The sequence below is a fragment of the Danio rerio genome, chromosome 1 (assembly GCF_052040795.2).
Source record: "Danio rerio strain M-AB ecotype USA chromosome 1, GRCz13ab, whole genome shotgun sequence".
Classification (NCBI taxonomy): domain Eukaryota; kingdom Metazoa; phylum Chordata; class Actinopteri; order Cypriniformes; family Danionidae; genus Danio; species Danio rerio.
Genome location: NC_141021.1, coordinates 57,546,044 through 57,571,067, shown reverse-complemented (window position 1 = coordinate 57,571,067; position 25,024 = coordinate 57,546,044). Strand labels below are relative to the sequence as shown.

Here is a 25,024-nt window from a genome sequence, read left to right as displayed (position 1 = left end):
GATCGAAAGCCAAGGCGGACCTGTACAGAATCAGCGTTGTTTGCCGGGTCAGTTATTTAGGTCATTCACATTCATTCATACACCCATACAATCCACACCCATTGCTACTCAATTTCACAAACCTTCTTTACATTTATCTTTCTCTCTGGTTTCTGTTACCTCAGCCACACGTTATTATTGTTTGTTTGATTGATTGTTTGTTTGATGTTTTCTTTCTTTTATTTTATTGACTTATCTAAGCAGTGATTTCTTTTTTTGTTGTTGTTAAAAATCGTTCAACCAAGATTGAACAGGGGTAAAAAAGAATTAGTTATTATTTAGAAAATATATTTGTTGTACTGTGTGATAAAAATACAACAGTTGATTTCATTTAAAGTGTGTTGCGTTGTTATTATTTATCCTTTTCTTTTGCATTGTGTATGGTGGTTGAATGCCGGCTGTGGCTAACCAGGGTATTAGTAAATGTTTTTGTGTTTGGCAAGGAAATCTTGTCTGGCGCCCAAAGTGTAATTAAAAATATTGATAACTAATTTTTTTTTTTTTGTTTGAGGTCTGCTGGGAGTGAGATTAAGGGCCGTGAAAATCTGAAACTTCCTAGTGGTCACGTGGACTAGCGGTTTAGCGTTGGACCGTGGTGCAGACGGGCCCGGGTTCGAAACCCACTAAAACTGTTTTTTTGAAATTTATTTTTATTTTTCTTCATTCAAATTATATTTAAACTGAATTATTATTACCAGCCACCGTTACACCAGGATTATACACATGTAGGAGGTCTGATAAGGTGGAGCCAGATCATTCAAGGATTTAAAAACAAAAATTAATCATTTAAAATCAATCCGTGACCTAACAGCCCAGAGAGGAGACAACTGGAGATACGTGCTCATACTTGCGAGTCCCTGTCAGAAGTCTCACAGCCGCATTTTGGACTAATTGCAATCTATTCAGGGCATTTACACTAATACCCACATATAGATAACTGAAATTGTCAAATCTTTCTAAAATAAAAGCATGGATCACCTTCTGAAGGTCATTAAAAGAGAAACGACAGAAAAAACTGGATTTAACAACTCAATTTACCTGTTTGTTAAATTTCAGACTTCATCAAGCTGAAACCCCAAGGTTTCTAACAACAGGTTTGTGATAAACTGATAACTCATCAAAACCTAATAAATGCAGAGGGTTAGGATCGCCAAACCAGATCAGCTCAGTTTTTTCTTCATTGAAATGTAAAATAATTGACGGCAGCCAGGTCTTAACCTCGATTAGACATCTCATAAAGAAGTCAAGACCATTTTTATCATTACTATTGAGAGGGACATAAATCTGAGTGTCGTCAGCATAAGAATGAAAAGCCACCCCATATTTACAAAAAATAGACCCTGAAGGTAAAATATATAAAGAAAATAATAAAGGTCCAAAAATAAGCCCTTGCAGAACTCCACATATCAGGGGTCTGGAGGATGAAAAGGTCTGACCAACATTAACACCAAAGCTTCTGTGTGACAAATAAGATCTAAACCATTTAAGAGCAGAGCCCTGAATGCCCACCAAATTCTCGAGACTGGAAATAAGGATCTCACGGTCAATAGTGTCACAATCACAGTTATTAGACTGATCAACTATAAAACACACAATAAAACTATAAACATCTGAGATTCACTGCAGGATTAAAGCAAAGTGTGAAACTGATTCTTCACTCAGTGTCAGTCGAGCCGCTGTGAGAATCTGAAACACTCTTTTACACACACACTTCACTCTAAGACTGCACTCACACTAGACACGATTGACCTGAACCATGTCCAGGTGCGGTCTGGAGCACTCACACTAGTCAAACTAATTGGGATATGGGGGTCAAATGTGCCCAGGCATGGTTCAGATAGTCTAGTGTGAGTACAGCCTAAAACCAGCAGCACATACACTAGATGACAACCTGACAACACACAAGCTTGATGATTTAATGGCGGAAAATCAATTAAGTGATCAATAATGTGGCGCAGTAGGTAGTGCTGTAGCCTCACAGCAAGAAGGTCGCTGGGTCGAACCTCGCCTCAGTTGGCATTTCTGTGTGGAGTTTGCATGTTCTCTCTGCCTTCACGTGGGTTTCCTCTAAGTGCTCCAATTTCCCCCACAGTCCAAAGACATGCGGTACAGGTGAATTGGGTAGGCTAAATTGTCCAAAGTGTATGAGTGTGTGTGTGAATGTGTGTGTGGATGTTTCCCAGAGATGGGTTGCGGCTGGAAGGGCATCCGCTGCGTAAAAAACTTGCTGGATAAGTTGGCAGTTCATTCCGCTGTGGCGACCCCAGATTAATAAAGGGACTAAGCCGACAAGAAAATGAATGATTAAATGAAGAAAATGTGATGTTATTGTTGAAGAGTTCTGGAGCATTATTACAGTGTTTTATTTTATTAATAGTTCATTATTAGTAATATTCGTGGCTCAAACACCAAGAGCTCTAATGAGAATCAGACTGATAAACACATGTAAACCCTTGATGTTATTTCAGCTGAGATTAATGTATGATCTTACCACAGTTTCTCCAGTTTACAGTGAGGATCCTTCAGTCCAGCAGAGAGCAGCTTCACTCCTGAATCTCCTACTTTATTATCAGTCAGATCCAGTTCTCTGAGGTTTGAGGAGTTTGATCTCAGAGCTGAAGCCAAAGCAGCACAACCTTCATCTGAGACGCCACAACACCTCAACCTGCAGAACAACAACACACTCTTCACTCTCAGTTCAGCAGATCAACAACACACACAGAGACTTTACACAGTTAAACCTGTAATCTGTGTGTGCTTCATGTTTCAGTGAGTTTGTTTACTTTAGTTTGATTATATTTGAATATGAATCACTGTGATCTGAACATCATGATCAGGAATCTGCTTTACTGGTGTGTGGATGTGTTTGATGATCAGAATATGAAGTGTGCAGCTTAAATGAGTTTATACTGAGATAGTTGAGAGCTTTTAATACACAATCACAGTTATTAGACTGATCAACTATAAAACACACAATAAAACTATAAACATCTGAGATTCACTGCAGGATTAAAGCAAAGTGTGAAACTGATTCTTCACTCAGTGTCAGTCGAGCCGCTGTGAGAATCTGAAACACTCTTTTACACACACACTTCACTCTAAGACTGCACTCACACTAGACACGATTGACCTGAACCATGTCCAGGTGCGGTCTGGAGCACTCACACTAGTCAAACTAATTGGGATATGGGGGTCAAATGTGCCCAGGCATGGTTCAGATAGTCTAGTGTGAGTACAGCCTAAAACCAGCAGCACATACACTAGATGACAACCTGACAACACACAAGCTTGATGATTTAATGGCGGAAAATCAAATAAAGTGATCAATAAAAATTTTAATAAATACAGTAAAATAAGAAAATGTGATGTTACTGTTGAAGAGTTCTAGAGTATTATTGCAGTGTTTTATTTTATTAATAGTTCATTATCAGTAATATTTCATGGCTCAAATACCAAGAGCTCTAATGAGAATCAGACTGATAAACACATGTAAACCCTTGATGTTGTTTCAGCTGAGATTAATGTATGATCTTACCACAGTTTCTCCAGTTTACAGTGAGGATCCTTCAGTCCAGCAGAGAGCAGCTTCACTCCTGAATCTCCTACATTATTATCAGACAGATTCAGTTCTCTGAGGTTTGAGGAGTTTGATCTCAGAGCTGAAGCCAAAGCAGCACAACCTTCATCTGAGACGCCACAATAACCCAACCTGCAGAACAACAACACACTCTTCACTCTCAGTTCAGCAGATCAACAACACACACAGAGACTTTACACAGTTAAACCTGTAATCTGTGTGTGCTTCATGTTTCAGTGAGTTTGTTTACTTTAGTTTGATTATATTTGAATATGAATCACTGTGATCTGAACATCATGATCAGGAATCTGCTTTACTGGTGTGTGGATGTGTTTGATGATCAGAATATGAAGTTTGCAGCTTAAATAAGTTTATACTGAGATAGTTGAGAGCTTTTATTACACAATAAGTTAGTTAGTTAGTTAGTTAGTTAGTTAGTTAGTTAGTTAGTTTGGTTATTTATATGGCACATTTTTTACAACACAACATGCTCAAAGTGCTGAACACAATCAATACTAGTTAAAATAATTCCTACATCACATACATAACAATTAAAACATAAGGTGAAGCCCTCAACATTAAAAAGGCTCAAATGATAAAGAAGAAAGATGGAGTTTCAGAAGTGTTTTAAAAACAGATGGAGTTGGAGCGTGTCTGATGTGGGGTGGAAGCCGGTTCCAGAGTTTTGGTGTGATAACAGCTAAATCCCGATCCCCACTTCGCATTACACCGGGACCTTGTTACAGAAAGAATAAACTGATCAGAAGACCTTAGTGCCCTACCAGGATTATACACATGTAGGAGGTCTGATAAGGTGGAGCCAGATCATTCAAGGATTTAAAAACAAAAATTAATCATTTAAAATCAATCCGTGACCTAACAGCCCAGAGAGGAGACAACTGGAGATACGTGCTCATACTTGCGAGTCCCTGTCAGAAGTCTCACAGACGCATTTTGGACTAATTGCAATCTATTCAGGGCATTTTGACTAATACCCACATATAGATAACTGAAATTGTCAAGTCTTTCTAAAATAAAAGCATGGATCACCTTCTGAAGGTCATTAAAAGAGAAACGACTTCACATTCGCAACAAGTCATAGATAGAAAAAACTGGATTTAACAACTCAGTTTACCTGTTTGTTAAATTTCAGACTTCATCAAGCTGAAACCCCAAGGTTTCCAACAACAGGTTTGTGATAAACTGATAACTCACCAAAACCTAATAAATGCAGAGGGTTAGGATCACCAAACCAGATCAGCTCAGTTTTTTCTTCATTGAAATGTAAAATAGTTGACGGCAGCCAGGTCTTAACCTCGATTAGACATCTCATAAAGAAGTCAAGACCATTTTTATCATTACTTTTGAGAGGGACATAAATCTGAGTGTCGTCAGCATAAGAATGAAAAGCCACCCCATATTTACAAAAAATAGACCCTGAAGGTAAAATATATAAAGAAAATAATAAAGGTCCAAAAATAGGCCCTTGCAGAACTCCACATGTCAGGGGTCTGGAGGATGAAAAGGTCTGACCAACATTAACACCAAAGCTTCTGTGTGACAAATAAGATCTAAACCATTTAAGAGCAGAGCCCTGAATGCCCACCAAATTCTCGAGACTGGAAATAAGGATCTCACGGTCAATAGTGTCACAATCACAGTTATTAGACTGATCAACTATAAAACACACAATAAAACTATAAACATCTGAGATTCACTGCAGGATTAAAGCAAAGTGTGAAACTGATTCTTCACTCAGTGTCAGTCGAGCCGCTGTGAGAAATTGAAACACTCTTTTACACACACACTTCACTCTAAGACTGCACTCACACTAGACACGATTGACCTGAACCATGTCCAGGTGCGGTCTGGAGCACTCACACTAGTCAAACTAATTGGGATATGGGGGTCAAATGTGCCCAGGCATGGTTCAGATAGTCTAGTGTGAGTACAGCCTAAAACCAGCAGCACATACACTAGATGACAACCTGACAACACACAAGCTTGATGATTTAATGGCGGAAAATCAATTAAGTGATCAATAAAAGTTAAAAATAAATATTATAAAATAAGAAAATGTGATGTTACTGTTGAAGAGTTCTAGAGTATTATTGCAGTGTTTTATTTTATTAATAGTTAATTCAGGGTTTCTGCAGATATCATAATGTCAAAAAATTTTTTAAGACCATTAAGTAAATTTAAGACCTATATCACAATATCAAAAACCCGCGCACACACAAAGAGAAAATGTAAAAATCACAAAAGTGGTAAATAAATGTATTCAAACGGAACAGTAATGATACATCATTGAACTACAGGATAAAAACAAACAAACATTTTAGGGCTGATTTATACTTTTGCCTTGTGCTGCATCACACACTTACGCTAACTGCGTGCGCAACTCAAACAGACAAGGTTCTTTAAAACGGCAGAGGCAGTCAAAAGAAAGTAAGACAGACGGATAAACAGAGAAGTAGGAAGTTTCTGGAACTACGTCACATCATTAACATTGTTCAAGATTTTTAAACTAATTATTTTTATAAATTATTTTAGTGATTATAAAGATTTTTATAATCATTCAAGACTTTTTAAATCAAACTTTGATGCATCACTTGCTTTTGATCATATCTCGGACAGTTCTCCCTATTAAAGTTAAATATTAATGACTACAGAACATGGGTTGCTCTACAATTATATTTTTTATCATGGAAAGAATAAAAACAAAACAAAAAGTACACTACCTAAAAAATACAGATGTTTTTATGTAAGCCACTCATAGCAATGCAACTAGGGATGCTCAAAATAATCGATTAACCGTTAACTGAAAGGGTGCGTTTGTGACCGATTAATGCTATCAGTTAAACGATTAAAATTATTATTTTATATATTTTTAGTTTGGCTGCATAAGTGGCCGATTGAATGTGCCTTTGCGTTAAGAGGGGCATCTTTTGCACGCGGCTCATCCCAGAGCAGCAGTTTGTGTTGTCAAGACAACTACAGAGAACTTTTAAAGAGCTTGGTTTCCGCTTCATTCATTCTTCCATGGCGGGGAACAAAATGCATCCATCCACGGCTACATTATCATTCAAAACATTCAGTCATTGTTGTTGTTGTTTTTAATAGCGGATTATAATCGCATCAAAACGTATTAAAAGGTAAGTGGATTATAACAGCGCAAACTTTTTTGTAACCGTATAGTGCTGTGCGCTATTGTTTAATCCTTTGGGGTTACGTGCTGACTGACTGACTGACTGACAGGTGCGCGATGCGTGAGGACAGCAAACACGCAGAAGCTTTCAGTTAAGATGAACACAGTTTCTATAGTTATTTATAAATAAAAGTATGACTCTGCATATAATCACTTTATCTTGCTGGAGTTTATAGCCGTTTCGCTTTACTTCAGGACGCATTATTGCCGCTCTGAAGGTCTAATCGCTGTTTTAAGTTATCCAGAGCTGTATGAAATGTACAAATCTTGAATATCACAATAGTATTAAATATTAAAATTATCAACATAGACAGCAACACTTTTGCACAATCGAAACCCAGCTGATTCAGTCGTTTCATAAGAGGACATCGGTTTCTCCTCTTCTTTTTTCCTTGTCAACATAAAGGCAGTGAGGTGCGCCTTGCGTTTTTGGAATGAAAAAAGCACGTTAGCTGTGGTCGGCCACTTGTTCAACTGCAAGACATATTTAACTTGCGGGACGATAACGTATAACCCGTGCCTACAGACACATTTGCCAAAGAAGCAAAAGGGAAGAATATTGCTGTTTGAAACAGACGTGTTGATGCCAAAAAAAAAAAGCGTTGATGTTGACCTGGATCTGCATCATAAATGCAACAAATAGGCTTTACCTTTTATTTTACAGCATATAATGCATGTATGCACATTAATGCAATATCATATTTAAACAACAAAACTGTTTACAAAAAGTCAACATATGCGCGCGTTGTCATTGTCTTTTCATCACGCAGCGCGCGCACTTGAGCCGCGATGGAGAGAAAGGAAACCATATAGCAAGACATAATCTTTAAAATAATGATTTCTATTAAAAATGTAAAAGGTTTTGTGATTATAATAATACAAGAGGGGCATTAAATAAATGCATATTTTCCGTGGAGCAAGCGATTTGAGGAAGTCTGCTATTTTATTTGACGGAAGACAAAAATATGATTGGAAAAAAACAGCCCATACCGGTTATTAAAAAGAATCAGTCAGTGTTTTCGTTTTGTAATATAAATTAATTATTTAAGTGGAAAATAATTTAGGGCAGTCCCATTTATTTTATTCATTTTATTTAGTTTATTCTGTTCTTCTGTGCTAAACACTGCAGGTGCGTAAAAATGCTCTGTTGTATTGTTCTATTATTAATATGCTAGCATATAAAAATAAATAAGTATTTTATGCAATATTTAATATGTCAGACACAAAATAGACACGTCAATTTGTTTTAATAAAATTAATAGTAATCTGACCAGTTAACCTTTAATAACCGATTAATGAGCGGCGGTTGTCGGTTAACAAAATTAACTGAAATGAGCATCCCTAAATGCAACAATTATAGATTTTGGTTGTACGATTATAGTCTGAGAAATAATCACGGTTTCATGATTATCACAATTATTATGTATTCATTAATCTCAAAACACAACTAGTTTAGAAAAACCACATGAAAATATTTTAAAGAGTTATTTATTGCTGCTCAGTAACCAATTAATACAGCACAGAATAATATCAAAAATAAACAACAGTCCATTTCTTTCTTTGTGCTTAAAAATAAGTAGTTTTTTTTACATTTAAACATAAGTAATACTTTTACACTGTAAATAACTTACAGAACAATGAATAAATAAATAAAAACAAGAATAAAAAATTGTATTTGTCTAATGCAGTGCTTGAAATTAAACTTTTTTTACTTGGTAGCACCGGCGCTCCTAACTCCTAACTGCAAATTGTATATTAACAGATTTATTGTATTCAAAAACAACATCAATCAGGACTAACAAAAACCAGAAAAACAATTTAATTCTGTTATGACTTGTTGATGTAATTGATATATATACTTTAATGATATGAATGTCTAATAATTATAGAATACTAACGATAATGATGATGACAATACTATCAATGAATTGCTTTTCTCATGATCATGCTGCCTTGAATGTGCTTGAATGCTTGAATCTGCTATAAATGTCCTGCTGTTACAAATAAATGCATGGCTTGCATCAAACAAAAATAAAGAATTGCAGTAAGAAATATCTATTGTGCACTATTGTTTCATATGCATTTTAATTTAATAAACAGAAAGATCAGACAAGAAAAGTCTTACTTCTGTCACTCTTTAAAAGTTTTGGTTTCGGTTTAAGTTGTTTTAAATGCTTAGTCTTGTTATGCACTCATTTTACATTTTTCAGGCGAGTCAGCTTAGTAAAGGCGAGCTTATTTGGCTATAATGTATACAGTGTTAGATTTTACATTTAGCAGCCATTTGCGCATCAAGATTCGGACCTTTCAGCACTCTCTCCAAAACACTCGGTTGATCTCAGCTGTCGGATCAACATTCACCACATGATTACTCGCATCTGCACCGTTATTTGTAACTTTAAGTGGGTTTGCAAACCTGTGTAACTTTTCATTGCTTCTTCCTCAAATTTCAGCTATTAAATATATATATATATATATATATATATATATATATATATATATATATATATATATATATATATATATATATATATATATATATAATAGAATATTGCTGGTCACAGTTCAACACAGACAAGTTGATGTCAAACCAGAACTGATGCTGATTGTTTCTGTCCTGGATCCGCATCATAAACACCTCCGTTTATTTGCACAATTGGAGAAAGAAGCGCAAAACAAAACTTCATGAAATGTGCTCTGCTCTGCAAACAAGCCGGCCACAAGTCGAAGCGTCTGGGTTTTCTCTCCATCAGAGCGCGCTCCGGCATCGCTCATAAACACAACAAATAGCCTATAATTGTGATGATTTAGTGAACCAACAGACCAACCTTTTTTCTATTAAAAATGTAGACAGAGGTTTATGATATAAGCATAACAGCAGAGCATTATTTAAATGTAAATTTCCAGTGGAGCGATTAATTTGAGGTAGCCTGATATTTTTATTTGTCTGAAGAAAAAAAAAAAGTTGATGGGGTAAAAACAGCCTACACCGGTTTAAAAGGATTAGTCAGTGTTTTCATTATGTAATCTAATTTTGTCATTTAAGTGAAAATATCTGGAGCAGGAATATTTATTTTATTCTTTTTATTTAGTTTATTCTGTTTCTATGCTGTTTGAAACACTGCAGGGCCCGGTTTTTAAAAGGTTTGATCCGGACCAAAACCAAGATTGGATATATCGTGATCTAATCCGAATATGTAATCTGTTTTTTCTTTTGAAAAACCCATTTTCAAGATTTGATCCAATCCCTTATACAAAATCCTAATGGATCACTTTTGAAACACCGGGCTCAGGTGACTGAAGATTTTCGGTTGTTAATATGTTCTCATGTTGAAATAAATCAGTATTTTAAACTGCAATATTTATTGTGTCAGACACAAAATAGACACGTCAATTATTATTATTATTATATTTTTTAAAATAATAATTTAATATTAATCTGACCAGCTAACGGTTAATATTCAGTTAAAATGTGGCAGTTGTCGGCTGGCAAACTGAACAGAAATGAACATCTCTACAGTGGAGTCAGATAAATATTGATTTAAAAACACGCTATCCTTCAACTGCTTTCTGTTCTTGATTATTAATTCAGAAAAACAGATTCAAGCGAAAGATTCAAGCCTTACAAACACAAAAGAAGATATTATGTAGAATGCTGGCTGATGGTACACACTGACTTCAACAGTAGAAATAAAATGATCAGGAAAGTCAATGGAAGTCAGGAAGTTCACCACTTTACCTCAATCCTACACCTAACCCCACCACTTATAGAAAACTGCAAATTTTCCTTTCTCTAAACAAAAACTAACAAACTCATTCAGTATCAAGCTTTTTGATTTAACAGTGACGGCAATGTCCTCACAAGTCACTTTCTCCTTGTAATGCCTGTGTAATATCAATACAAGTTTGTTTCATTGTCAAACCACACACACACACACACACACACACACACACACACACACACACACACACACACACACACACACACACACACACACACACACACACACACACACACACACACACACACACACACACACACACACACACACACACACACACACACACACACACACAATCTCTCTGGTGCTACTTACACAGCTGATCTGGAGGCTTCAACTACAGGCAGGAGCTTCTGAAGAACTTCATCAGGTGTCAGGAGCTTTTGTGTTTCTGTCTGGTATTCTGAGTCTGTTAAATATTTGCTTAAATTAAACTCATCCAACTGCTCTGAAGTCAACAACACAAAGACCACGGCTGACCACTGAGAGGAGGACAATCTGCTGCCTGAAAGATCTCCAGATCTGACATACTTCTGGACTTCACTGATGAGAGAATGATCACCCAGTTCATTTAAACAGTGGAACAGGTTGATGGATTTCTCTGGTGAAGGATTCAGTTTGATTCTTATTTTAATGTACTCGACTGTTTCCTCTTCACTGTATGAGATGTTTCCAACTTGTGTTAGAAGATTTTTCAGGAGTGTCTGATTAGATTTCAATGAGAGACCCAGAAAAAATCTGAGGAAGAGGTCCAGATGTCCATTTCTGCTCTGCAGAGCCTTGTCCACAGCTCTCTGGTGCAGCTCATAGACTGTGTGACATGTGAACTCATGTGGATGTGTTGATCTGAAGTTTTCACCAAGCTCATCTCTCTCGTACAGCAGGAATGAAAGCAGCACATAAAGAGCTGCGAGATGCTCCTGAATGCTCAGATGAACAAAGCAGAAGACTTTCCCCTGAAACAAGCCCAGCTCCTCTCTGAAGATCTGAGTGCACAATCCTGAGTAAACGGAGGCTTCGCTCTCATCAATGCCACACTCTCTCAGGTCCTCCTTATAGAAGATCAGGTTGCCTTTCATCAGCTGCCGGAAAGCCAGTTTCCCCAGTTTGAGGATCATCTCCTCGTCCTTCAGCTTCTTCTCATAGTGCTTCTCATGTCTGATGCTGGTCTGAAAGATCAGGAAGTGTGTGTACATCTCAGTCAGAGTCTTGGGAATCTCTCCTACATCTGTTCTCCTCATCATGTCCTCCAGAACAGTGGCTGAGATCCAGCAGAACACTGGGATGTGGCACATGATGAAGAGGCTCCTGCAGGACTTCAGATGTTGGATTATTTTATCAGCCAGTCTCTGATCTCTGATCCTCTTCCTGAAGTATTCCTCCTTCTGAGGGTCAGTGAAGCCTCGTACCTCCGTCAGTCGATGGACAAACGCAGAGGGAATGAGATCTGCTGCTGCTGGTCTGGAGGTGATCCAGATGAGAGCAGAGGGAAGCAGATTCCCCACAATCAGGTTCATCAGCAGATCCTCCACTGAGGCCGATTCAGAAATATCACACAGTTTCACTCCACTGTTAAAGTCCAGAGACAGACGACACTCGTCCAGACCATCAAAGATGAACAACACTTTATATCCGTCTCTGGATATCTCCATCTCTTTGGTTTCAGGGAAAAACACATGCAGGAGATCTGCCAGACTGAGTGTTCTGTCCTTCATCAGGTTGATCTCTCTGAAAGGAAGTGGAAATATGAGCTGGACGTCCTGATTCTCCTTCTCTTCAGCCCAGTCCAGGATGAACTTCTGCACAGAGACTGTTTTCCCGATGCCAGCGACTCCCTTCGTCAGCACAGTTCTGATGGCTTTGTGTTGTCCAGGTAAAGCTGTAAAGATGTCTCTGCATTGGATCGGTGTGTCCTCTGTTGTTGATCTCCTGGATTGAGTCTCGATCTGTCTCACCTCATGCTCATTATTGATCTCTCCACTGTCTCCCTCTGTGATGTAGAGCTCTGTGTAGATCTCATTCAGCAGTGTTGGGGGTTTATTTCTCGCTGTTCCCTCAGACACACACTGAAACTTCTTCAGCAGATTTGATCTGAATGTCTGGAGGGCTTCAGCATGTAGATGGTCATGGCTGTAAGATGAGAAAACACATGTTGCTGATGCTGCATCAAGTACATTTGATTTTTTTAAAAAAGACAGGATTCTCACTCAAATCCAAATAACAAATTCTTTTTCCTGATTTTCACTGGCTAAATGCTGAATTTCTATGACCTAAAAAGAATTTTAAAAAGTCAGTTTGCCATTGTGCTTAACAGAAATGACCGTCAGTTCACCAAACTCACCGCTCTTTACTGAGTGTAACCACAGAGACAGGGACAGTAGAGTGTTTTAAAGTCACATCAATCAGATGATGACATACGATGCTGACATACGAGTGATCCGCTGATGAATCACGGCTTTAAAACACTTCAGTGTCCCTGTATCTGTGGTTACACTAAGTAAACAGTGATGAGTTTGGTGAACTGATGAGCTTCACAGCCAATCATGGTCATTTCTGTTGAGCACATGAACAGAATGGCAAATCAGCAGTGGTGAAGAACGTGCTCGACAGCACTTAAATGTTAGTGGGAAATTGACATTTTTTTAATTTCAGCATCGATTGGTATTGAATTAAAGTATAATGACAACCTTTATGTGGACAAAAAATAAAAATTCCCTGATTTCTATGCCTGGAATAAAATAAAAGATATCTCCAGATTTCCATGACCTGTGGGAACCCAGAAGAGATCTTTAGTTTAGGAACTCTACACTCTTAATACCAGCATGTGCTTTATAATTTACACATGAGGTGTAACAACATCAGAAATAGAGGCAGTAAAAGCCAAAAGGTCTGGCTGAAGTGTGAGAAATGCAGTACTCTTGTAGCTCAAAGAGAAAACCGCATGAAGTTTTACCCTAAACACCATCAGCTCAATCAACACAATAGGAAAAATGACATGGAACAGAGGTGCCAGGATCCTATGGAATCAGATAAGTCTTAAAAGAAATTCACGCAAAAGACACGATGTACACATGCGTAGCCAAATTCACCTGCATAAAATGTAAAATATTTATTTATATTCACAAAAAAAATTTCACGTGCACAAAATAAAAATACATTTTTATAAAATCCGTTTCACAAATGCAAAACACCATTTGCAAATGTATACGAGTGTACAAAAAGTTTTGAATGTTTAAAACTTGCGAGTTCATCCTGAATGAGAATGTGCAAATCCTCTTTCACGTACGACTCCCCCTGGATACGTGTGTGTGTATTTTTGAGACTTTCCTGGCAGAGTCAGGGCAACTCGTACTTTCAGCCAATCAGATGAGAGCTGTAGTCAATGACACCAACTCTACGCTTCATTTGCGCAGACTGTTCCTCTCCAGCATGGCGAAGGGAGAAAGCAGAAGTCGCAGTTGCACTTTTTAAAAAAAATTATTTATTTATTTATTTGACCATAGCCTCAATCTTTTTATCCATTATTTTGCCGCAGCTCCGCTCTTCTTATTTATTGTATCTTCACCTGAGTAAATATCTTTTTTTTCAGTTTCATTCAGTTTCTAATTACACTATCATTTCTTTTTCAAGACAACAGCTGCTTTAGAATCAGATCTAAAGGTATGGTAATCCAACGTGCTAACCACTGGACCACAACGGCCCTGCAGTTATAAAAACGTATTTTATGAAAATGTATTTTTATTTTGTGCACGCGAAATTTTTTTGTGAATATAAATAAATATTTTACGCAATATAAAAAAATATTACTGACCGTTTACCTGTTTATTTACAATGAAACAGCCCCAGAAGAACATATTTAGTAATTTGGATTTTTTTTTTAGGGTGGGTTGGGGTTCTGCCCTATTATCTTGGGCATATCCCTTATTTTCACATCCCAATGTTGACAGGTATGGTTTACCTATATATAGTGTGTACTCTATAGTTTTGTGGAGGGTCCATGGACTGGTCATACCTCACAGACACAATGCTGGACTTTGATTTTTGCATTTGGACTAAACTGAAATAAAAATAAAAATGATGTAAAATCAGAGTCAGACACTTCAACAATAATTAATTGCAGACTAACTGAATATTAATGCAAAAAAACTTCTGATCATAAACTGAATATAAATTAATCATATGCCATTTTATTACATCCAGTTTCATTACACCCTGAATCATAAATACAGGGACACATAAAATTACTGTGACAGCACCATCCTGTTTTAATGTGCTCAATGCTCATTTAACTTTAAATCATCTTTTTGAGCTTATGACATCAGGCCTCAACAGAAAAATAGTTTGAGAGTCAAATGTAAACCAAATTGAATTGGGAAGATCCAGTAAGTGATTTACTCCTGTGCACTCCAGTGACTGCATCTGCATCTGACTCTGGTTGTACACAGCTAGCATATTTGGGCATTATACAACATTCAAGAAACAATGATCATTTTTCATTTACTTAGACAAAAAATTGGACTACTGCTTACCTAGTCTCAGGATTAGTGTGTTCACTAAACTTTAGAGAAGGATCCATTGACCGGTCACTCTTCAGAGACACACAGCTGGATTCTGGAGGGTTCAGTCTGTACATTGAAGACGAAAACAACATGTGATATTAATTCCAGGGTTCCCACTCTTTCATCAACACCAAATTCAAGGCCTTTTTAAATCACTAATAATTTTAAATAAAGATTTAAATAAAGCACCTTTGTAATTCACATCCCCAGCATATAAAGCACCATAAAAGCCCATATTGTACTTAACATTTCACTTACACTTAATATTTACATTAAAATGTCAGTAATGATGTTTTGAATGTCATTTTCAAAAGTGGACTGTTTTAAAGATTCTTGTTCACAGAACTTTAATACAATTTGTTGAATTCAATAATGGGAATATTTAGACAGGTTTCTGAAATTTTGATAAAATGTGCATTATTTGTCATAATTCTTGAAAAAACTTGAATGTAAGATTTTTAAATTCTACAAATGAAGAAAGTTTTTCATTCAGTTTTTGAAAGCAGCACAGTACAATTGTTAAAACATCACCATAAACTTTAGATTCAATCACTTTCAATGACCTAGGTTTGTTTTTAAGTACTTTCCAGGCCTTGAATTCATATGTCTGAAATTCAAAACCTTTCAAGACGCGTTGAAATCCTGAATTTACACTCTTACATTCATAACATTTGTAATATTTGTAATATGCCGATTCAGGTCACCAAACCACTCTATTAAAATGAATTATGCTTTTGAAGAACTTACAGCATGTCCTCATTCAAACAGTCATGATTTTTCTTTAGCTGCTGCTTAATTTAACTGTTAATTAAGATCTATTATTGAATACCCTCTGTCTGAAATGCACAGTGCAGGCCATTTAATCTCGATACAGGATTAATTATGAATAGATTATTTTTCTGTTTTAAGACAGAAAGTGTATTAAGATAAAGCATTCAGTACAGCACTTACCTTAACCCAAGATCAGTGTGTTCACTAAACTTTATTGGAGGATCCATTGACCGGTCACTCTTCAGAGACACACAGCTGGATTCTAGAGAGCTCCGCCTGTATATTGAAGATGAAAACAACAAGTCATAGGAATTCCAGGGTTCCGACTCTTTCATGAACACCAAATAGGGTATATGCCGAAGAATGCTAATAGGACTTTTAATTTGCCGGTAACCTGGGTTAACTGCTTCCGGTGAAGTGTATGCCATTGCAAAATCGGCACGTTTAAGGTCTGTTTTCTTTAAAAATCAGCGATCTCCACTGGCTGAGTGATATCTGATATAAAGTGGGTCTCAGGTTGTACAAGACGAACTGCAATAAATTAAAATTTTCCCGTCATGTCTATATAATATGAGCATTTATTTTTCCCCAATATGTTCAATGGAGCTTCTGCGCTAGCCCGCCTATTCTGACAGGCGAGTACGAGTAAACGGCTTCTTGTCTCATTTTACGCTTGAACAACTAAATGAATGCCAGAGTCTATTTAACTGATGATATTGTAATTACATTACAACATCGATGCTGTAAAAGGAACTGTATAAAATAGAAAAATACTGACAATAACAGGTCACCGGAAGTTTCAGCATGGGAACAACACTAGCTCGGCATATACCCTATTCAAGGCCTTTTTAAAATCCCTAAAAACTTTATATAAAGCACAACAGTAATTCACATCCCAACCATATAAAATGAAAGCCATGTTTAATCTCGTTACAGGATTACTTATGAATAAATAATTTTCTGTTTCAAGATAGAAAGTGTATTAAGATAAAGTGTTCAGTACAGCACATACCTTAACCCAAGATCAGTGTGTTTACTAAACTTTAGTGGAGGATCCATTGACTGGTCACTCTTCAGAGACACACAGCTGGATTCTGGAAAGCTCCGCCTGTATATTGAAGATGAAAACCCGTTAAAGTAATTTGCTCCTACATTCAAGACTTTTGCAAAGAACTGATTAAAATTAAAGTTCTTTTATTATAAATATCTGTTCTTCACAATATTAGGGAGGCAAACTGCTGCGCAACACCTCTTAAAAAAATATTTACTTTATCTCAGTAATTTCAATGAGTTTTCCGTGATTAGCTGGTTCTCCTCATGGCGCTTGGATTTAAATCTCTTTTCATCTCACTTTATGTTTGAACAACTGAATGAATGTTCAGATCTGTTTAGCTCACTGGCTTCAGATTATATTACAGTCATTGCTGCTCAAGAAACCACAACCAATTGAATATAAAGTCATGTCAGGCCTTTTACTGGAAGATTTTCAGCTGCTTTATACACTAACAGTGCATTGAGTCCAATGGCCATTTATAATGAATATTCTCTAAAAGCTTTGCATATAGAATTTTTTGGTTCTTTACAGAATTAATACGAAACTATTCTTTCTGCTCCAAGACAGAAAATGTAATAAAATACAATACACTGTTTAAAATATTAAACACTAAAATATTTAAATTAAACAAGCAGCCAATCTCAGAAAAAAAACATATTACAATTTCTGCCTAAAACAATAATATATACCAGTTTTTCATTCTTAACTTGAAACATAAAAGAATAGTAAACACATGGTTTGTAGTACACTGTGTTACGGAAATGTTTTATTTTACATAATAAACTCAGAAGGACTGGAAAGTGCATGTTATAGGGTGCTTTCACACTTGGTCCAATTGTCTGGACCGTACAAATGTTCGAGTGTCCCCCCTTGCCACTTTCTCGGTTGGTTTGTGTTCACACGGTCTCTTTGCTTCTGAACCCCGATACGCTTGCGTCATCGAGCTGCTGTTTTGTTTACGGCTGCTGCTAGGTGACAGTCACAAAAGCAAAGTGGCGAAATGAAAAAGCCTTCGCACATCGCGGTCTTTCTGCTTTTACTGAATCTTTTGGTTTTGGACATACAGAAAGCGACTCGTGTCCACGTTCAGAACATCACACAGTGTCTGCTAAAGCTGTTTTTGGAGGAGACAAGCAGAAAGTATCACTGTGTTTGCCCTGGCTCAGTCCCGTTTGTCAACAAGGTACCATACGTGACACACACACACACACACACACACACACACACACACACACACACACACACACGCACGCACGCACGCGCCGATACTTCCGTTATTTGGTACAATTGCATTCATACCAGAAGTGAAGCAGAGTTCACATTAACCGTACCCCAGACCACCTCTTTCAGGCAGACTCGGGTATGGTTCCTGGGTGCGCACTAGAGTTCAGAAGACACATTCACACTAGCTAAACGTATCGTACTATGACATCAAACGAACCCGGGTGCGGACCAAAAGTGCTAGTGTGAAAACACCCTTAAACACTAAATGTTTAGAAAAGAGCAGACTAAAGTCACAACACATGACTAAATATCATGTATTCAGAGACTAAAGAATCTACACTTAACAAAATGTGCTTAAAACAGTAGAGCTAACAATCATATAATTCAAGCTAAACCAATCATTTGTGAGAATAACTTGATTGACAATAGCATGTTAATAGCATCGAGGAGCTCTGGATAATAAAGAAGGAGAGACAGCAGTGGAAGATGAGAGAAGACCAAGCCAGGACACTTTATGTTTTGCTTTCGGTTTTGAGGTAGTCTCCATGAGGAGCTGCCACCTGTTTGTTTTGCTTTCGATTTGGCGGTAGTCTCTGTGAATAGCTGCCGCCTGTTTGTTTTCTTTTTTAAAAGTTTGTCGGTTCTCCGCCTCCTCCTTCTCGATGGCCAGGGAGCCATCAACCTTATTACAGATTTTTGTTAGAGTTGTGTATTAGACATGTAGCAGCTTGTGTACATGTTTTGGGTGTGGAGAGTGTGATATAAGAACTGCTATAGTCCAGCACTTACCTTAAAAAAAGATCAGCGTGTTCACTAAACTTTAGTGGAGGATCCATTGACCAGTCACTCTTCAGAGACACACAGCTGAATTCTGGAGGGCTCCACCTGTATATTGAAGATGAAAACAACAAGTCATAGGAATTCCAGGGTTTCCACTCTTTCATGAACACCAAATTCAAGATCTTTTTAAAATCCCTAAAAACTTTATATAAAGCACAACAGTAATTCACATCCCAAGCATATATAATGAAAGTCATGTTTAATCTCGTTACAGGATTACTTATGAATAAATAATTTTCTGTTTCAAGATAGAAAGTGTATTAAGATAAAGTGTTCAGTACAGCACACACCTTAACCCAAGATCAGTGTGTTCACTAAACTTTATTGGAGGATCCATTGACCGCTCACTCTGCAGAGACACACAGCTGGATTCTGAAGAGCTCCGCCTGTATATTGAAGATGAAAACAACAAGTCATAGGAATTTGAAGGGCTCCGACTCTTTCATGAACAGCAAATAGGGTATATGCCAAAGCATGCTAATAGGACTTTTAATTTGCCGGTAACCTGGGTTAACCGCTTCCGGTGAAGTGTATGCCATTGCAAAATCGGTACGTTTAAGGTCTGTTATCTTTAAAAATCAACGATCTCCACTGGCTGAGTGATATCTGTTATAAAGTGGTTCTCAGGTTGTAAAAGATGCACTGCATTAAATCACATTTCCCCCGCCATGTTTTTATAATATGAGCATTTATTTTTCCCCAATATGTTCAATGGAGCTTCTGCGCTAGCCCGCCAATTCTGACAGGCAAGTACGAGTAAACGGCTTCTTGTCTCATTTTACGCTTGAACAACTAAATGAATGCCAGAGTCTATTTAACTGATGATATTGTAATTACATTACAACATCGATGCTGTAAAAGGAACTGTATAAAATAGAAAAATACTGACAATAACAGGTCACCGGAAGTTTATCAGCATGGGAACAACACTTGCTTGGCATATACCCTATTCAAGGCCTTTTTAAAATCCCTAAAAACTTTATATAAAGCACAACAGTAATTCACATCCCAAGCATATATAATGAAAGCCATGTTTAATCTCGTTACAGGATTACTTATGAATAAATAATTTTCTGTTTCAAGATAGAAAGTGTATTAAGATAAAGTGTTCAGTACAGCACATACCTTAACAAAAGATCAGCGTGTTCATTAAACTTTAGTGGAGGATCCATTGACCTGTCACTCTTCAGAGACACACAACTGGATTCTGAAGAGCTCCGCCTGTATATTGAAGATGAAAACAAGTCAAAGTAATTTGCACACTCTTACATTCAAGACTTTTCTTTCATTATATATATTTTTTACCTTATAGCAAGTGCTCATCAAAATATGCATGATTTATTTTTAACTGCTGCATAACTGAACTGTGTTGTTAATGTTAAGATCTTTTAATGAATAACCTCCGTCCTAAATGCACTCAATACAGGCTATTTAATCTCTTTAGAGAAATAATAATGAACAATCATTTCTATTTTCCAAAGTAGAAAATAAAGCATTCAGTACAGCACTTACCTTAACCCAAGATCAGCGTGTTCACTAAACTTCAGTGGAGGATCCATTGACCTGTCACTCTGCAGAGACACACAGCTGGATTCTGGAGAGCTCCGCCTGTATATTGAAGATGAAAACCTGTTAAAGTAATTTGCTCCTACATTCAAGACTTTTGCAAAGAGCTGATTAAAATTAAAGTTCTTTTATTATAAATATCTGTTCTTCACAATATTAGGCAGGCAAACTGCTGCGCAACACCTCTTAAAAAATTTACTTTATCTCAGTAATTTCAATGAGTTTTCCGTGATTAGCTGGTTCTCCTCATGGCGCTTGGATTTAAATCTCTTTTCATCTCACTTTATGTTTGAACAACTGAATGAATGTTCAGATCTGTTTAGCTCACTGGCTTCAGATTATATTACAGTCATTGCTGCTCAAGAAACCACAACCAATTGAATATAAAGTCATGTCAGGCCTTTTACTGGAAGATTTTCAGCTGCTTTATACACTAACAGTGCATTGAGTCCAATGGCCATTTATAATGAATATTCTCTAAAAGCTTTGCATATAGAATTTTTTGGTTCTTTACAGAATTAATACGAAACTATTCTTTCTGCTCCAAGACAGAAAATGTAATAAAATACAATACACTGTTTAATACGGCACTTACCTAAATCTAGTACGGGTGTGTTTACGAAATTTTATTGGAGGATCCATTGACCGCTCACTCTTCAGAGACGCACAGCTGGATTCAAATCTCAATTTCTGTAATGAACTAAAATGAGACACACGGGGACATTAAAATATTTCAATCAAACAAGCAGCCAGTCTCAGAAAAAAAACATTACAATTTCTGCCTAAAACAATAATATATACCAGTTTTTCATTCTTAACTTGAAACATAAAAGAATATTAAACACATGGTTTGTAGTACACTGTGTTACGGAAATGTTTTATTTTATATAATAAACTCAGAAGGACTGGAAAGTGCATGTTATAGGGTGCTTTCACACTTGGTCCAATTGTCTGGACCGTACCAAATGTTCGAGTGGCCCCCCTTGCCACTTTCTCGGTTGGTTTGTGTTCACACTGTCTCTTTGCTTTTGAACCCCGATACGCTTGCGTCATGGAGCTGCTGTTTTGTTTACGGCTGCTGCTAGGTGACAGTCACAAAAGCAAAGTGGCGAAATGAAAAAGCATTCGCACATCGCGGTCTTTCTGCTTTTACTGAATCTTTTGGTTTTGGACATACAGAAAGCGACTCGTGTCCACGTTCAGAACATCACACAGTGTCTGCTGAAGCTGTTTTTGGAGGAGACAAGCAGAAATTATCACTGTGTTTGCCCTGGCTCAGTCCCGTTTGTCAACAAGGTACCATACGTGACACACACGCACGCACGCACGCACGCACGCGCCGATAGTTTGTTGTACAGTTGGCGGTTCACTTCCGTTATTTGGTACAATTGCATTCATACCAGAAGTGAAGCAGAGTTCACATTAACCGTACCCCAGACCACCTCTTTCAGGCAGACTCGGGTATGGTTCGTGGGTGCGCACTAGAGTTCAGAAGACACATTCACACTAGCTAAACGTATCTTACTATGACGTCAAACGAACCCGGGTACGGACCAAAAGTGCTAGTGTGAAAGCACCCTTAAATGTTTAGAAAAGAGCAGACTAAAGTCACAACACATGACTAAATATCATGCATTCAGAGACTAAAGAATCTACACTTAACAAAATGTGCTTAAAACAGTCGAGCTAACAATCATATAATTCAAGCTAAACCAATCATTTGTGAGAATAACTTGATTGACAATAGCTTGTTAATAGCATCGAGGAGCTCTGGATAATAAAGAAGGAGAGACAGCAGTGGAAGATGAGAGAAGACCAAGCCAGGACACTTTATGTTTTGCTTTCGGTTTTGAGGTAGTCTCCATGAGGAGCTGCCACCTGTTTGTTTTGCTTTCGATTTGGCGGTAGTCTCTGTGAATAGCTGCCGCCTGTTTGTTTTCTTTTTTAAAAGTTTGTCGGTTCTCCGCCTCCTCCTTCTCGATGGCCAGGGAGCCATCAACCTTATTACAGATTTTTGTTAGAGTTGTGTATTAGACATGTAGCAGCTTGTGTACATGTTTTGGGTGTGGAGTGAGTGATATAAGAACTGCTATAGTCCAGCACATACCTTAAAAAAAGATCAGCGTGTTCACTAAACTTTAGTGGAGGATCCATTGACCGGTCACTCTTCAGAGACACACAGCTGGATTCTGGAGGGCTCCGCCTGTATATTGAAAATGAAATCAACAAGTCATAGGAATTCCAGAGTTTCCACTCTTTCATGAACACCAAATTCAAGGCCTTTTTAAAATCCCTAAAAACTTTATATAAAGCACAACAGTAATTCACATCCCAAGCATATATAATGAAAGCCATGTTTAATCTCGTTACAGGATTACTTATGAATAAATAATTTTCTGTTTCAAGATAGAAAGTGTATTAAGATAAAGTGTTCAGTACAGCACATACCTTAACCCAAGATCAGTGTGTTCACTAAACTTCAGTGGAGGATCCATTGACCGGTCACTCTTTAGAGACACACAGCTGGATTCTGGAGAGCTCCGTCTGTATATTGAAAATGAAAACAACAAGTCATAGGAATTTGCACACTCTTACATTCAAAACTTTTCTTTCATTATATATATTTTTTACCTTACAGCAAGTGCTCATCAAAATATGCATGATTTATTTTTAACTGCTGCATAACTGAACTGTGTTGTTAATGTTAAGATCTTTTAATGAATAACCTCTGTCCTAAATGCACTCAATACAGGCTATTTAATCTCTTTAGAGAAATTATAATGAACAATCATTTCTATTTTCCAAAGTAGAAAATAAAGCATTCAGTACAGCATTTACCTTAACTCAGGATCAGCGTGTTTACTAAACTTTATTGGAGGATCCATTGACCGGTCACTCTGCAGAGACACACAGCTGGATTCTGGAGAGCTTCGTCTGTATATTGAAGATGAAAACAACAAGTCAAACTAATTTGCATACTCGTAGATTCATGATTTTTGAATGTGCTGATTCAGGTAATTAAATCACTCTATTAACATGATTAATGGTTTTAGAGAACTTAAATTCACATCCATAAATTCATGATTTTTAAAAAACTGCTGCTTAATTAAAATGTTGATTAAGATCTTTTAATGAATATTCTCGGTCTGAAATGCGCTGCATAAATGCAATTTAATCTCTTTAGTGAATTAATAATGAAAAATTAGGGTGCAATTTTGTCATTAAAACAAAAACATAAACACAAAGTACACTATTAGCTTAGATTCACATAATAAAATAGCATGTATTCATATATCAGGTTGTGTTTTTTTCTTGCAACTTAAGTTTACCTAAAGATTATCTTAACCGTATGTTATAACAGTTTATGCAAGTTAATGTTATAAAAGGGATTTAGTTTAAGGGCTTATAAGCAACCGGGCCCAGGCCTTTTACATTTGACAATCTCTCATAACTCGCTAAATTCAGTCAACGCTTTTTATGATTCAAACATCGTTAAATCATATATATATATATATATATATATATATATATATATATATATAGTAACGTTATGTGTGAATTACGATTAGCTGTAGCTATATAACGTTAACATTATAATGGACGGGGATCTTATCGTCACGAAAAAAAAACAACAACTAGAACATGATCGATACTTTTAACTGTTGTATCTGTAACACTCACCTGTGTTGAAGCAAATCCCAGGGCAGGTCTTTATCTCGATCTCCTTGATGATCCATCACAACATCAAACTCAACAAATCTCGCTACTAATACATTAATAAAGCTATTTTATTTTTTGACAAAATGGCGATGTACTGTGATGTTACTTTCGGTTTTATAAGACAGCGCCTAGACGGGTAGAGGGGCGAACGCAAAAATGTTTATTGTATCTGAGAAACAAAAACATAGTTTAACTACATTAATATTCTTCACTAAGTACTTAAGATTCGATTATTTACCTCAATAGCCCTGTTTTTATTCTCCCACACAGTTGTGCTTCTGGTGACAGCACTGAATTTTCGTCTGCGTATGCTTCTTTTTCTTCTCATGAGTTTTATTGGCGGTTGGCATACAACTTCTGGGTGCATAACCGCCACCTGCTGGTTAGGAGTGTGGGCCATGATCGCACTTTTTATCCATCTTTAGAAAAGTAGAAAAAACATACACCACTTATATCTATAATATTTTATCTAATTTAGACATTTTTAAAAAAGAATTAAAAACTATATACAGTACTCATCTGACTTGTTTTTAGCATTTTAACCAAAGTAAAATTCATAGTTCAAAGTTAAAATACTTTCCCCATTGTACTTTGGACATTTATAATAATATGCTCCGCGGTTTCTTCTTGCCCACAATAATCACATTTTCCATGTCTGATGTTGTTTCATTTTGTACAATGTAC

At 36.9% G+C, this 25,024-nt stretch overlaps 2 protein-coding genes across 2 annotated transcripts in view; both read right to left on the bottom strand.

Moving 5' to 3' along the window:
• The window catches only part of LOC559196 (NACHT, LRR and PYD domains-containing protein 12-like), a gene marked incomplete at its 5' end in the record, with an annotated part of 120,545 nt that overhangs the window by 6,603 nt on the left and 88,918 nt on the right, over nt 1–25,024 (bottom strand). Inside the window, 2 exon segments of the mRNA NM_001444605.1 lie at nt 2,531–2,704; nt 3,575–3,748. Coding sequence (NP_001431534.1) covers nt 2,531–2,704; nt 3,575–3,748 — 348 coding nt within the window.
• Nucleotides 701–24,656, bottom strand: LOC147847030 (NLR family CARD domain-containing protein 3). Its single transcript, XM_087237792.1, has 14 exons — nt 24,302–24,656; nt 23,459–23,554; nt 23,069–23,164; nt 22,728–22,823; nt 21,216–21,320; nt 20,567–20,662; nt 20,180–20,275; nt 19,345–19,440; nt 19,004–19,099; nt 16,949–17,044; nt 16,117–16,212; nt 15,136–15,231; nt 10,887–12,736; nt 701–1,773 (listed from the first exon to the last, which is right to left on the bottom strand). Exons 1-13 carry the CDS (start codon nt 24,355–24,357, stop codon nt 10,918–10,920), a joined length of 2,940 nt encoding a protein of 979 aa, XP_087093918.1. The 5' UTR covers nt 24,358–24,656; the 3' UTR covers nt 701–1,773; nt 10,887–10,917.

What these genes read in the sequence shown, in the direction of transcription:
- LOC147847030 (XM_087237792.1), bottom strand. Translation starts at nt 24,357, where the DNA reads ATGGATCATCAAGGAGATCGAGATAAAGACCTGCCCTGGGATTTGCTT. An exon ending in CACGCTGATCTTGGGTTAAG is followed by an intron (nt 20,276 to 20,566) that starts GTAAGTGCTGTA and finishes TTCAATATACAG; the next exon opens with GCGGAGCTCTTCAGAATCCA. An exon ending in CACACTGATCTTGGGTTAAG is followed by an intron (nt 15,232 to 16,116) that starts GTAAGTGCTGTA and finishes TTCAATGTACAG; the next exon opens with ACTGAACCCTCCAGAATCCA.